This window comes from Onychomys torridus, chromosome X, assembly GCF_903995425.1.
Source record: "Onychomys torridus chromosome X, mOncTor1.1, whole genome shotgun sequence".
Taxonomy (NCBI): Eukaryota; Metazoa; Chordata; class Mammalia; order Rodentia; family Cricetidae; genus Onychomys; species Onychomys torridus.
Genome location: NC_050466.1, coordinates 130,556,988 through 130,572,836, shown reverse-complemented (window position 1 = coordinate 130,572,836; position 15,849 = coordinate 130,556,988). Strand labels below are relative to the sequence as shown.

The following is a 15,849-nucleotide window of genomic DNA, read 5'->3' as shown; positions in this document are numbered from 1 at the left end:
CTAAGTTATGATGAGTACAAAGTGCAAACACAAGACTCAAAAGGGACAAGAAAAGTAAGGGAAAAATGAGAACCTATTTAAGAGTACATTGGTAAATAAGACCTAAAACATCACAGAATCCAACAGTCAAGAAGAAATGAGTTCTTGTTTTTTCTCACAAATATTGAATAAAATGGCTTGTTATATAGCAATATTAATGTCTTCTAAAATGCTTGTGAAAACTGTCATAAGCATAAAATATTCATGAAAACAAATTAATGACACAGTCTATAATTTGTAACTATATCATCCAAGTCCATAGAAAACTGGCAGACAATAAAACTTACTAGTAGGCACGGTGGTGCACACCTTTAATCCAAGCACTCAGGAGGCAGAAGCAGGTGGATCTCTGAGAGTTCCAGGATAGGCTCCAAAGTTACACAAAGAAACCCTGTCCCCCCCAAAAAAAGAATAGAAAAGAAAAAAGAAAAGAAGAAAAGAAGAAGAAGAAGAAGAAGAAGAAGAAGAAGAAGAAGAAGAAGAAGAAGAAGAAAACTTACTAGTAAATGGATGTAACCCAGGAACCATAGCCACAGAAGGCTGAAAGGAAGGAGGAGACTGTGCCTCACGATTTTTTATTGTTTGGTTGATACAAAATCGCCACCTACCAACTGGGGATGACTGAGGAGCAGATTCATCTGTAGGAAAGAATTATCAACAAATTATACACTAAGCAACTGTCAGTGTGTACATATTAAATAAAGAAATCAAGTTAAAACTTAGCTTGTGTTACATTTCCACTTCCAACAGTACAAGAATAATTATAAGCTTTAAGAGTAATATCACAACCTTGACGAACAGTCTATAGAACTAAATATAAGATATGTATTAATAGTAACCAGAAGCAAAGTTTATATAAGTGGGTCATAGTTTCTCCATTCAAATCTATAGCTGTTGTTCTGCAACCTGATTATGCTTGTGCCTAAGTTATATCATGGTGGTATAAATCGATACAAGCATTATAATTTACAGAACTATACACCAGAAAAAAGAGAAGTAAATCTAGTTTATGGCAATATAAAAGTAAAGTAAGAGAAATCCCTACATCTGTAACTTTCTCAAGTAATTTCTTTGGAACTTTACCTTACGTTGTCAGTCAGAAACTTGCTCAGATTTCTGCTAACCAACAAAGTAAGATACAGATGTATTCTGGCATCCTAATACAGTTGAACTAAATTTCAGGATAATGGTATCTGCTTCCATTATTCCCACCACCTTTTGCTTCTTCATGTTGTGTTAATTCCTTCAGAGGTCTTCATGATGCTATGGTTCTTCTCCCCCTCCCAGACTCTCTTAATATACCCATGACCAGGGCTAAGAAGAATGAAGAGATAAAGTTGTCAGAAAAGAAAACAGAAGAACCCCTATTTTAGTTTCTGGAAGTTTATCTGGTGTCTGATTTATAAAGTTATCAGTGGCCAGAGCTGGCAGAAGTATTATCATCAGTGAAAAAGTCAAGTTCTGAATGACTATTAAATTTGGAGGCAAACGTAGAACACAGTGGTTTTAGTTAAAATACGTTTGTCCATCTCATGTCAAAGTAAACAAATTAGCAGTTAAAATTCCAACAGGATGTCAATCAGCATTGTGACTGCCTTTTCTGGTAACATACCATGTAATAACTCAGAACTAAATTACTCAGATAAAGAATCAATATCTGGGCTATAAATATCTTTCAAGTGTGGAAAAACAATTTATCAATAAATTAATGTATTAGTTAATAGCTTTATCTATAAAAGTATATCAAGACTCCAAAATGCCTTGTTTCAAAAGCCAAATGGTAAATTTTATTAAATATACTTACTGCTGGTTTGAGTGGATGCAGAATTTATCAGTACTTGGTCAGATGATCCTGTCTGAAATAAATATGAACAGGTAAATGATGATGTTCCTGACAAAGTCCCCAAATGACCTTCTTACTAAAAAAGTGTTCTTACTTGGTTACTGTTGGATTCCAAGGCAACAGAGTCAACACCAATAGATTTTTCTGCAACTGAGTGGACATGTAGGATCTCCTGGGCTTGACTTACAATAGCCCTCAACTCCTCTACAAACTTTTCTTTCTCATTTTCCAGCACAAAGTTATCTTCAACCTGCCATCAAGTAAAAGCCAATGTATTCATGAGAATATATTACTTCAAAATTATAATATTTTAATGGTGAATTCCATGGGAAAACAACAGAATAAGTATGTGCCACAAAAATAATTAAGACCAGTTATAAAATACTTTATAATGCATTCAATTATTCTGAGATCACTGATATTTGACAGAAAAAGCCACTATACTTTGAAATACCTTGGATTTTATAAATTGGCTGTAATTTCAACTGAACAATGTGCAAAGAGTGAGAGACCTTGGAACACTCAGTCCTAAATGAGTGTCTTCATCAAGCCCCTCCATCAGGGCTCAGGAAACAGAAAGACAAGACCCAGAAGAGATGGATGAAACCAAGGAAACAGTGTCCTCCAGACACAACAGGACTGACAATAACTCACAGAGATGTTGCAGCATGCACAGGGCCTGCACAGGTCCAAGACATCACAACCAAGAAGCTATTTCCAATTGACATCTACTTACAAAGGCAAAGATTAGTTTTCTCTAACAGAGTCTTACTGTTGCCACAATTAAGGGTAAGCCCAACACCCAGCAGTAGATAGCCACACAAAATGAACACAATGATGTTTTATAGATTTTTTTTTTGTTTTTGCTTTGTTTGGTCATTTTTTGTTTTGTTTTGTTTTGGTTTTGAGACAGGTTTTTTCTACATAATCCTGGCTGTCCTAGAATTCACTATGAATTGACCTTACAGAGATCAGCCTGCTTCTGCCTCCATGTTCTGGGATTAAAGACATGAAAGAAAAACATTATACTAAGCCTAGCTATTCAAAACTGTTTAAAAAACTAAATGTGGGTCTGGATAAATGACTCAGTTGTTAAAGTGCCTGATGTGTAAGAATGGGAACTTGAGTTTGACTCACTAGCATACATATACAAAGCCAGGCATGGTAGTGTATATCTATAATCCAAGTGCTGGGGATGGGGTTAGGGATGATAGAGACTGGAAGATTTATAAAACTCACTGGCTAGCCAGTCTAGCCAAATCAATGACCTCCAGATTCAGTCAGAGACCATGTCTCAAAAAATAAGGTAGATTGCTCAGTGGTTAAGAGTGTTTGCTATGGAACCATAAGAACCTGAGTTTGGATCCCAGCATACATATAACAAGTTTGGCATGGCTTCATATAAACCTGTAACCAGCCAGGCAGTGTTGGTTCATGCCTTTAATCCCAGCACTCGGGAGGCAGAGCCAGGGGATCTCTGTGAGTTCGAGGCCAGCCTGGTCTACAGAGTGAGATCCAGGACAGGCACCAAAACTACATGGAGAAACCCTGTCTAGAAAAAAAAAAAAAAGAAAGATAGTTCAAACTAAAGCCCCATTTCAAGCTTGCCGGGCGGTGGTGGCGCACGCCTGTAATCCCAGCACTCGGGAGGCAGAGGCAGGTGGATCTCTATGAGTTCGAGTCCAACCTGGTCTACAGGCTCCAAAGCTACAGAGAATATACTGAAAAACATAGCTTGAATACTTTTGTGCAGGATGTTAGAAACACTAAAATTACTTAGGTGGCTTGCTTCTGATTTAATCAGGGGCCTATGCAATGAGATTATCATTTAAAGTTTATAGTATTATTTTAACATATAGCCAGAGATTAAAACTCAGTGATCTAAAAAACAAACCAAGGGGCTGAAGATATGGCTCAGAGGTTAAGAGCACCGACTGCTCTTCCAGAGGTCCTGAGTTCAATTCCCAGCACCCACATGGTGGCTCACAACCATCTATAATGAGATCTGGTGCCCTCTTCTGGCCTGCAGTCATACATGCTATACACATAATAAATAAACAAAATCTTATTTATGGAGCACACCTGTAATCCCAGCACTCAGGAGGCAGAGGAAGGTGGATCTCTGTGAGTTTGAGGCTAGCCTGCTCTACAGAACTAGTCCAGGACAGGCTCCAAAGCTACAGAGAAACCCTGTCTCAAAAAAAAAAACCCAAAAATCCTAAAAACCTATTTTCTCAGATAACTACAGTAAAACCAGAGGAAATGCAATAAATTATCCCTGATAATCAATGTTCCTCTGTGCAAGTAAAAAAACAAAACAAAACAAACTATCAAGAGATGGGTGTGAATGAATAAATGGAGAGAAAACAGAGAGGGAAACAAAGCAAGTGTGGTGAGAGAAAGGAGAAAAAGGAGAGAATGAGCACACTAAGGAAAAATAGTTCTGTCTCACAATACTTACCATGTCTTACAACACTTACCATATAGTCTGCAATATCCTCAGGTGCATCACCATCAACATCGAACTTGAAAGTGACCATCTTGTTGTTGTGTGTTTCCAGCTGACACTCCACCATGTTGTCTCCAGAGATTGATACCTAAGTATACACAATTAACCAGTTTAAGAGAAGCAGTCTTGGCTGGGGATGGAACACAGCTGGTAGAGTGCTTGCCTAGCATGCACAAAGCCCTGAGTTCCATCCCCAGCACCACAGAAACCAATCATAGTGGTATATATCTGTAATCTCAGTACTTGGGAGGTGAAGGCAGGAGGATTAGAAATTCAAGGTTATCCTTGGCTATAGTAAGTTTGAAGCAAGCCTAGGCTATTATCAGACTCTGTCTGAAAACAATAAAAATGAAAATAAAATCACAACATTTTACGGGGAATAACTAGGTGAGCTCACATACAACATATTCAGCAACAGTTACAGAACGAACCTAAAGGAAGAACAGGAAAAAGGATAATTAAATTATATCTCTGTACAAGGGACTATGTATTACAGACATTTAAAAATAGATTCTTCAAATTATTTACTGGTATCAGAAAAAATGTACAAAATATATTGATTGAGTTTTCAAAAAGAAAGGATATAAAACTATATATAAGTTTTGTTTTTTGTTTTTTCAAGACAGGGTTTCTCTGTGTAGTTTTGGTGCTTGTCCTGGATCTCACTCTGTAGACCAGGCTGGCCTCGAACTCACAGAGATCCGCCTGCCTCTGCCTCCCGAGTGCTGGGATTAAAGGTGTGCGCCACTGCCACTCGGTCAAACTATATATAAGTTTTATAATCCATCTGAAACATATATCATATTGGTCAGAAATACAGGCTTTAAATTCTGATCTGGTTCAGATCTGATTCTAGTATTTGGTAGTTGAATGATTTTATGCAAATTACTTTATCTATTTGTAAAGATGGGTATACTACTTTTGGAGGGTCATGATAAAAATAAGTACATAATATTTGGAACACCTACCACAAAATAATTCAGTATTTTTTTGCTAATATTAGTTGCTCTATTACAGCGTTAAAATGTGAGACACTGAACATACATATAGGACAAAAGATGAAAACAAACTAAAAAGATAGAAAGAATAAGCTCTGATTCATGGTTATAGAGATTTTATGTTCTTCCTTTTATTTACCTTACAATCTCCAAGTTTAATAACTACAATGTGATGTTCTCATGAGAAATTTTGGATGAAAGAGAGGTTATTTACAGAAGGTTTCACAATATTCTGCATTTACTTCCACAGCACTGCTCCTCCCTGAGTCTCCAAGATTTCTACACAAACTCTAATCTAGCCATACATACACACTGACCTGAAGGACAGTAAGTTGAAATTTAGTCCCCTTCTCTGGCCGTGGACAGGAGGCTCTTCTCTGTTTCATCCGATCCTGTTTGCTATTTCCACTTGGGTTATCAGGGTTATTGGTGTTTTCTTTCATAGCTGTCACATCTTGATTCAAGCTAGTGATTAAAAAAAGGGTAACTCATTTCAATCCTGATCATAAAATCTAAAGAAAGCTTAATATTATAAAATTATAAATTTAAGGAAAACCAATGATTGTATAACTCTGAATGTACTTAATACCACTGAATTGTACAAGTTAAACAGTTGAATTGTATGATAGATAAATCGTATTTTTTCTTAAACATTTGTTTCTATTCTGTGTACATGGGTGGTAAGCCTGCCTGCATGTTTGTCTGTGTACCATGTGATGCAGTGCCCACAGAGGCCAGAAGAGGGCATCCGATCCTCTGGGACTGGAGATACACATGGTTGCAATGCTGGCAATTGAGCCACTGCTCTTAACTGCTGGACCATCTCTCCAGGCCCACAAATTATATTTCAATAAAGCTGTTTTTAAAAGTTATAAAAATGAGATATCATATATACGTGTGATACATTTTTATCACAGGAGTAAGAATAAAAGAAAGACACTGGTAGTCATAAGCCACTATGAAACCTTTTATTAAGGGATTTTTTTTTAATTTAGGAACTACTCTTGATCAATTTTTTCTTGTTTGTTTGGAGATTACTTTACTAATGTATTCAAATAAAGCGTCTAAAATGAATAGACATTCTTAATGCAAAAAGGGATTAAGACCTCAACAAAGGATAAGCAGACTAAGTGTAGGAGATAGGAATAATGCAGGGGGTAAAACAAGCAATGAAAGGCCGGTGTGTGTGTGTGTGTGTGTTGGGGGGGGCGGGCCGGGCGGTGTGTGTGTGTGTGTGTGTGTGTGTGTGTGTGTGTGTGTGTTGGGGGGGGGGGGGGGGCCGGGCGGTGCACGCCTTTCATCCCAGCACTGGGAGGCAGAGCCAGGTGGATCTCTGTGAGTTCGAGGCCAGCCTGGGCTACCAAGTGAGTTCCAGGACAGGCACAAAGCTACACAGGGAAACCCTGGCGGGGTGGGGGGGGGGGGAAGCAATGAAAATGAATGATATAAAAATTTACTAAACCAGCATAATCACTAATAGCAATCATAAGCATCTGTCCTTATACCAACATATAAGTATAGTCTTCACTCCTCATCAAGGCAACTTCTCTGCAACAGAGTCTACTATAGAAATACAATTAGCTGAGCATGGTGGCACACGCCTTTAATCCCAGCACTTGGGAGGAAGAGGCAGGCGGATCTCTGTGAGTTCGAGGCCAGCCTGGTCTACAGAGTGAGATCCAGGACAGGCACCAAAACTACACAGATAAACCCTGTCGGGGGGGGGGGGGGGAGAAAGAAAAGAAAGAAAGGAAGAAAGAAAGGAAAGAAAGAAAAGAAAGAAAAGAAAGAAAGAAAGAAAGAAAGAAAGAAAGAAAGAAAGAAAGAAAAGAAAAAATACAATCAAAATACAAAATTGTAGAGCCCAATCCCAATTGGTACATCTACAGAATACTCCCACACCTAAGGCTCAGGAAATATTGTAGAAAAAGGGAAGAAAAGATTCTAAGAGCCTGAAGATCATGGAGTAAGTATCAATAGATCTTTTTTCCCAAAATATATCTTTTAAATTATTTTTTGGTGAGTCCTTCTAAAAACTCCTCATGAACCATCTCTGTAGATATGTACAAAAAGAGACAAAAACAAAATGTAAATTCTTTCTACGTCTTCATATAAAAGAATATACATAGGTACAAGTAGTAAAAGGTTACACACATTACTGTTCATAGGGGCTAAGGATGTAACTCAGAGGCACAGTGCTTGTGCAGCATATACAAGGGCTGGGGTCCATCCCCAGGACACCCTCCCAATAAACCATTCTCCTGGAGTTCTTAAAATTTAGAGAAATGACGATAATAAGTAATAATCATTAGAGGATGAAAAAGATACAATTTTAGCTCATGAAATAATACTTTACACATTTAAAAGTTTCTTTAAAGTACTAGCTTAAGATTAGAGAGATAGTTCCGTGGTTAAAAGCACTTACTGTTCTTGCAAAGGACCTGGATTCAATTTCCAACAACTACATGTTTACAACTGCCTTTAATTTTAGTTTCACTGAATTCAACGCCTTATTCTGACCCCTATGGGCACCAGGCACACATGTGGTGCAAATACATACACGTAGAACACTCATAAACATAATAAAATAAATATAAAAAATAGCTTTTGGAACAAGATGGCAGAAACAACTTTTCTTGCTTATTCCCCCAAGTACAATTTTAAAAATTCTGGAAATAATAAACTAGACAATCAAAGGAGGGCAACCAAGACTGAAAAATCGAAAGTAAAACTGGCTAAGAACCACAAAGACTTGAAAAAAACAAACAGCAGCTTGACATTCCCCAATTAGTTATCCAACGACAGAAGGCCTGATCAGGCTCAGTCTCATATATCCCAGTATAGACACAAAAGAAACTCAAACCTTATGTCTCCTGACTTTTTAGCCCATTAGCCAAAGATAGCCTCCTTCTCCAGTAGAACTGGGAGGAGCCTCATCAATAGAGTATGGACTAGAAGGATAGCCTAGAAGAAAACTCTACCCTTTGATCCCATGGTGGTATCCAATGGTGCCAGGTGAACAAAGCAGACCAGAATACTACAAGAACTCTAAAACTAAATTTTCATTGGAACCACAGCCCATTAAGAGCCAGAACACATGCACGTAAACATAGGAAATGTCTTCTAAAACAGAAGATTTAATTAGAATCCAAACTATCCTTATATAATGCCTAAAATATATAAATAAAAATAAAATTCTAGTTATACCAAAAACCAAACTAATGAAAAACCAAAAAACCAACTAAACAAACAAAAACAAAATACTCAGGAAAATCACAACTCGAATGCAGACAGACAATCAACAGGCATAGGCTTCCAGGATAAATCAGATATTGGAATTGTCAGACAAGCCAGAACCAAAATATTTCAGTACGCTAGGGTGTCTGTGGCTCAGGGATGGAGTACCTGTCGAGTATGCACAAAGCCCTGGGTTTGGTCCCCAACACAAAGGAGAAAAAAATTTAAAAAATGGAAAGGGACGCCAATTTCAGCAAAGGACTGAGTGGTAAAGTGCTCACCTAGCATGTGCAAGGACCCTGGGCTCCATTCCCAGTAATGAAAAGAGCAAAAACAAAACAAAACTTCAAAAGAAAAATAAAGTCAGTGAGAAACAGGAGATTAAAAAAGAACCAAATGGAAATTATAGGACTAAACGTAGAATTGCAGAAATAAAACTTCACTGAATGGAAGAAATGGTAGAACAAACAAGACACAAAAAAGAATCAATAAATTTGAAAAAATAATAGAAATTACCCGATCTGAATAATATATGGAAAAGATAATTTAAAAACTACCAATAATACAATTACTTATCTTGTTATAATTTATTTTGTGAGATTAGCTGAAATTTTACTTTACATAATTTTTCATTTACTTTGTAGAATAGAATACTATAAACAAAATAAAATATGGTAAATAATTTCACAATCTATATGATCACTAAATATTTAAGGAATAAAATTCATCCCAATTTTATTAATCTTACACCATAAAAGATCTGCCTATTCAAGGGACTTTCAGCATACAATGACATGTGTTAGCATGCCACCACTGATTTCTAGGTACTAAGATGATGATACTTGGGGTTGGGGATTTAGCTCAGTGGTAGAGCGCTTGCCTAGGAAGCACAAGGCCCTGGGTTCGGTCCTCAGCTCCAGTTGGGGGGGGGGGGGAGAAAAAGAAAAAAAAGATGATGATACTTACCTTCGAACAAAATCTGGATTTTGAAGAGCTGCTTGTTGTTCAGCTCCAACTGGTTGGGATACAGGCTGTAAAGAGTGCAGTAATAATATATATTACGATAACAGCAAAGTTTGTGCTAAGATACAATTTGCTATTTCAAAAACTATCATCGTTATATTTCATTTTATTAACTTTGTAAACCAGGTTAAATGCCTTTATTATCCAGTGCCTATATCAACTCTATTACCGACAATAGTTCATCAAGTATCTCTTACTCAAGGTTTTCTTCATTAAAAGTTAATGTTTAGCAATCATGGTGGTGTACTCCTTTAATCTCAGCACTCCGGAGGTAGATCTCTCTGAGTTGGAGACCAGCCTGGTGCATAAAGTGAGTTTCAGGCCAGCCAGAGTTACACAGTGAGATCCTCTAAATAAATAAATAAATAAATAAATAAATGAATGAATGAATGAGTAAGTAAGTACCACATAACACTGTTTAAATTCTTGTTTGTGTTAGCTATCACAGATAACAGATGAATCCTGAGTTACTGCAATTCCACAAGAAAACAAATCAATGAATCAAATGTCCTTTAATTAAAGAATGCAAATACCAATCCCACTGAAAAACAATTCTAAACATTTATGTAGTCTATCCTTTACGAATTGCCACTAACAACAGAAAATAATATTAAAACATAAATCTAACAAAAATAATTATTCCTTACCCAATCAAACTTTCTATGATGACTCCTCATGTTCTAAAAGATTGAGTTTCTTCAGAGGGCAAATAAATTCCTAAATGAACTGGTCCATTCCCGGCTCTCTAGTTTCGTATCTCTTCTTTAAGCCACACTAGACTGGAGCTCCTTTCCATGACTTGAATTCTTCTATACACTATGACTCCACTTACATTCCTCTACTTCCCCACCCTGTTTTCAATCCCTCCTTAGTCCTGTCCATTTAGAAAATATTTGGACAAATTTTCTATAGAAAAATACATACAAAATACACATCTATACTATATACATAAACACATATAAAATGTATATATACTAGGATCTTTAGCAGTAGCTTCCAGAAACAAACACGTAAAATTGCTCATATCTTAGTTAGGAAGGATAGAGATACTTTGGGGAAATTACTACTTCCAACACTGGACTTATAAGATGACTTTTACTGTGGCAAAAAGCAAACAACTCAAAGAGTAATAGGGTGATATCCTAAAAATAAATCAAAGGACCAGCCAATACCCAAATCTTGAACAATTTGCTGTCAAAATAAGTAGTAAGAATATAGTCTATTCAATAAATGAGTTCACACTGATATGAACAAATAAGGAAACAAATAAGGAAAAGGCAGTTCTAATTGTAAAAAGGTAATTAATGAATATAAGAAGGGATATGGAAAAATCATAAATGGATGCTAAAACTAGTAAAAGTTAGATGAAGAACATAGTTTCAAAATGTATCCTTACAGATTGATTTTTAATTACAAAGGCAAACTTTACAGTGGCAAACTTGTAGACACTCCCATCTTTTTTTTTTTTTTTTTTTTTTTTTTTTTTTTTTTTTTTTTTTTTTGGTTTTTCGAGACAGGGTTTCTCTGTAGCTTTGGAGCCTGTCCTTGACTAGCTCTGTAGACCAGTCTGGCCTCAAACTCACAGAGATCCACCTGCCTCTGCCTCCTGGGTGCTGGGATTACAGGTGTGCGCCACCACTGCCAGGCGAAACTCCCATCTTAACCACATAATCAAATTTAATCCTCTTGATTTTGAGACAAACCAGTATGATGTAGAAAGACCAACACAACCACACTTACAAGTTATTCCTGACCCCCAAAAAATCGTAACTTGAACTAAAGAGGAGGAGGATTTGGACAGAATCAAACTAAAGGATATTCTACAAAAAATAAGTGTTCATTTAGACAGATCAAAGCAATGAAAAATGAAGGCTTGAGGAACTAGTCTAGATTAAAGGAAACAAAAGAGCTAAGACAAAGAATGTATGCTTGTAAATTAGATCATGAATCAAGGTGGGGGAACTTGCCAATAAATATATCATCTCAATAATTGTTGAAATTATAATTATATGGATGTGGTATGCATGTACTACAAACAATAATAGTGTAAGCCTTAGGGCTCTTAATTCATATCCCATTTAATCTCCCTGATGAGTTCCACAAAAATAGTCACTCCAAACTTTCCAGTAGTTTCTCCTACATATACGTACTCAAAGCTTTAATTTTTAGTATTTATTGGCTATTGGGACTTTGTTCTCATTTTAGAAGACAATTTCTATTACTTTTAATAGTACTAGGTGGCTGACAGAAGATATATGTGTTCACTGTTATACTGGTTTAGTCTTTTATAATTTTTTTTTGAGCTGAGGATTGAACCCAGGGCCTTGCACTTGCTAGGCAAGTGCTCTACCACTGAGCTAAATTCCCAACCCGTCTTTTATAATTTTTTAACTGCATGATTATAGTGGATCAATGTTATAAGAGAAAGACAAACAGTTAACTTTTGCTATTGTAAACATTTAGCACTGACAGCTCAATACTTTTTAACGAAGCACTGACAAGATAGGCCAGATTTTAGATTTTAAACACATCAGAAATTAGTAAAATATTATATATTAGTTGTTTTTTTTTTTTAATTTAGTAGTTGTCCTACATTTCAACTTGAAATTTCAGGTTACAGTCCATTACGGTGGCAAGGATTTTTTTGTTTGTTTGTTTGTTTGAGACAGGGTTTCCCTGTAGCTTTGGAGCCTGTCCTGGACTAGCTCTATAGACCAGGCTGGCCTGGAACTCACAGAGATCTACCTACCTCTGCCTCCCAAGTGCTGGGATTACAGGCGTGTGCCACCACCACCTGGTGGTGGCAAGGAATTTAAAATAGCTAGTCACATCACAACCACAGTCAAGAGTAAAGAGAAATGAATGTGTACATGCTTACTTGTTTGTGCTGAGCCCAATTTCTCTACTCTTTTACAGTTCAGGACCTCTTGCCTAGGGAATAGTACTTCCCACAGTGGGTTGAGTCTTCTCATATCAGTTAATCTAATTGAGACAATCCTCCAAAGATATGCCCATGTAGAAAATAGTTTAGAGTTCAGTTAAGTAAACTATCTACTAAAACAAAAATGTCTACATCCACTGGAAGACTATAACATAACCCAATAGGCACTGGGCAATTAAGTTTTTCCATATTTTAATAGCTGTAGCAGAGATAAAGTATCAAGGGTATCAGCATCCTCCTGCTCCCATCTAGCAACGTTTGGCAGTATAGAGAATTATCTTACTTTTTAGGTAGCACCAACAGAGACCCAATGAGAGCTGAAACAGAGACAGAAGACTAAGCAGCAACAGATTAAACTAAAACATATTATCCAGGTTATTGTGGCTCAACCCTGTAATCCTAGCACTTGGGATGTTGAGACAGGAGGATTAAAAGCCGTCCTGGACTATATATTGAGTATACAATAGTGAGATGGTGTTTCAAGAAAAATAAATTTACTTAATTTAAACAATAGAACAGAACTAAAAGAAATGAATAAGGCATCCAAATGAGGGAAGAGCACAATTTCAAAGGAGATCAAAACAGGCATAGGAGCTGAGACTAGAATTCAGTTGGTAGAGTGCTTGCCTAGCATGCACAATGCCCTGGGTTTGACCCCAGCAACACATAAGCAGGGTAGTATGTTCCTGTATAAGCCTGGTGCTAGAGAGATAGATAAGGAGTTCAATACCATCTTCCAGCCATATAGGGACTTCAAGGCCAGACTGTGCTACATGAAACTTACCTTTTTAAAATGCATATTGTAAACTGGAGAGGTGGCTTGGCCATTAAAGGCTATGCTTACAATCAAACAGACGAAGATGTATATTGCCTGAGGATACAGCTGAGTGGAAGAGAATTGTGTCTAGCATGCATAAAGCCAGTTTGATCTCTAGCACTTCAAAAATGAATGAATGATTGAATGGATAAGTAAACACATAAATCATCCAGCCAAGGCATTGGAAAGAGATAAGGATAAGAAACAAGAAAATCTAAAACATTAGTAGCTAAAAACTCCCCAAATTTGGCTAAAGACCCATAAGACTGAGGGAATTTTCAACAGGGCACACCAAATCCATCCTAAAATGCATTAAACTTACATTTCTGCAACAAACAAAAACAAAGCAAAACAAAACCCTGAAAATTTACTACAAGTTAGAAACAAAACTGTGGAATCTATATCCAAAAAGAGGATAGAAAGAAAACTAGGAGAATTTGTTTATATCAGATATATTAAAGAATGACTAAATGAAGCTCTCTAATGACAAAAGGAATAATTAAAAAAATGCTTGGGACTTCAGAATCGGTTTAAAACTAAGGGCAAATACACTATCCATGCCATGAGTATCTTAAGTCATATTTAATAGTTGAGATCTAAGTCATAATAGCATCTATTATGCATATAAAGAGCAATGTTTGGTTGGGGATTTAGCTCAGTGGTAGAGTACTTGCCTAGCAAGTGCAAGGCCTGGGTTCAGTCCTCAGCTCAAAAAAAAAAAGAGCAATGTTTGAGTGAACCCTATTTAAAAAGTACAAGTAGGAGCTAGGAAGAATGGCTCAGTGGGTACAATGCTTGTAGTGCAAAGCATGAGGACTTGAATTAGAATTCCCCAGGACCCATAGAAAGCTGGATTCAGTAGGGCACATCTGTAACCTCAGCATTCTTACAGTAAGATAGGAGGAAGAGAGGAGAACCCCAGAAACTCATGAGCCAGCTAACCCAATGTATGTGTGCAGCAACAAAAAACAGAGTCTGTCTCAAACAAGAGAGACAGTGAGGATGGATAACTGAGGTTGTCCTCTAAATTCCACACACATGCCATGGCACACCACACACACAAACACCCATTTATACACACACACACTCACCAGTTTAAAAAAAATAAAGTAATAAAAAGACTTAATAGACACAAGTTTTCAATGTCCTACTTGAAATACGAAAATATCAAAATCAGGAGGGAACAATAAGATATATATAGGCATGTAATAATAATTAATAAAAAAAAGTCCATGATTTGAAGGAGAGTGGGGAGGAGGAGATGTGAGAATTTAGAGGGAGAAAGGGGAAGGGAGAAATGTTGTAATTAAAATACAATCTCAAAAATAAACAGAAAAAAGATTACATATATACACATATACATAAATATAAAAAGTATTACAGCAATCCATAAGAAACCCAACTATAAGGCATAATTACACTCAAAACAGTATAAATAAAACAAGTTTTAAAGTCCTTGTATAAGTAATCCACAGTCAGACAAGAAAAGAGAAACACAGGAAAAGAGAAATAGAATAAAAGAAAAAATCAAATACTTGAAATGCAAGACTTAAGAACCAACATATAAATTATTAAAATGCTAATAGTCTAAACATATAAATTAATAGAACATGGCAGAATAGATGTAAAGAACATGGACTGAAAAACAAACTACATGTTTTCTATTTGTTTCATTTTATTTCAAAACACAAGACAGATAAGTTGAAAGGATGAAGAAAAGTACATCATGCTGATATTATCAAAAGAAAGTGAATATCTACACTTCAAAGAAAGAAAATTAGTAGGCGTGAAAGGGGACATAGATAAAAAGAGTGATCCACAATTTTGTGGACCTACCAAACAATAGAGCTTCAAATAGATTGAAAGGCTGCTGTGGTATTCTTGCTACTGTCCATCTCAATGCCCTTGAAATGTTTAAGAAATCTGTTTTCTTCCTTAAAAAAAAAAGCCAGGCAGTGGTGGTGCACACCTTTAATCCCAGCACATGGGATTTAATTCAGCAGAGGCAGGCGGATCTCTGAGTTTGAGGCCAGCTTGGTCTACAGAGTAAGTGCCAAAGACAGCCAGGGCTACATAGAAACCCTGTTTCAAAAAACCAAATTAAATAAATAAATAACTGGTTTATAAGAAGAAATACATGAATCTACTTTGAGTATTTCAACACTTTTTCACAGCAATTAATAGACCCTCTAGATAGAAAATTAAACCGGGTGGCAGTGGCACACACCTTTAATCCCAGCACTCGAGAGGCAGAACCAGGTGGATCTCTAAATTCAAGGCCAGCCTGGTCTACAGAGAGATCCAGGACAGGTACCAAAACTACACAGAGAAACCCTGTCTCAAAAAAAACCAAAAAAAAAAAAAAAAACAAAAAAAAAAACCAAAAAAAAAAAAAAAAAACAAAAAAAAAAAAAAAAGAAAGGAAGGAAGAAAAAGAAAATT

At 36.5% G+C, this 15,849-nt stretch overlaps 1 protein-coding gene across 1 annotated transcript in view; it reads right to left on the bottom strand.

The window, feature by feature from the left end:
* Nucleotides 1–15,849, bottom strand: part of Wnk3 (WNK lysine deficient protein kinase 3) — a 125,776-nt gene that overhangs the window by 29,501 nt on the left and 80,426 nt on the right. The window contains exons 11-16 of the mRNA XM_036174445.1: nt 9,593–9,657; nt 5,707–5,854; nt 4,363–4,479; nt 1,977–2,132; nt 1,844–1,895; nt 540–677 (exon numbers count right to left, since the gene is read on the bottom strand). Coding sequence (XP_036030338.1) covers nt 540–677; nt 1,844–1,895; nt 1,977–2,132; nt 4,363–4,479; nt 5,707–5,854; nt 9,593–9,657 — 676 coding nt within the window. The remainder of the gene's footprint in view (nt 1–539; nt 678–1,843; nt 1,896–1,976; nt 2,133–4,362; nt 4,480–5,706; nt 5,855–9,592; nt 9,658–15,849) is intronic.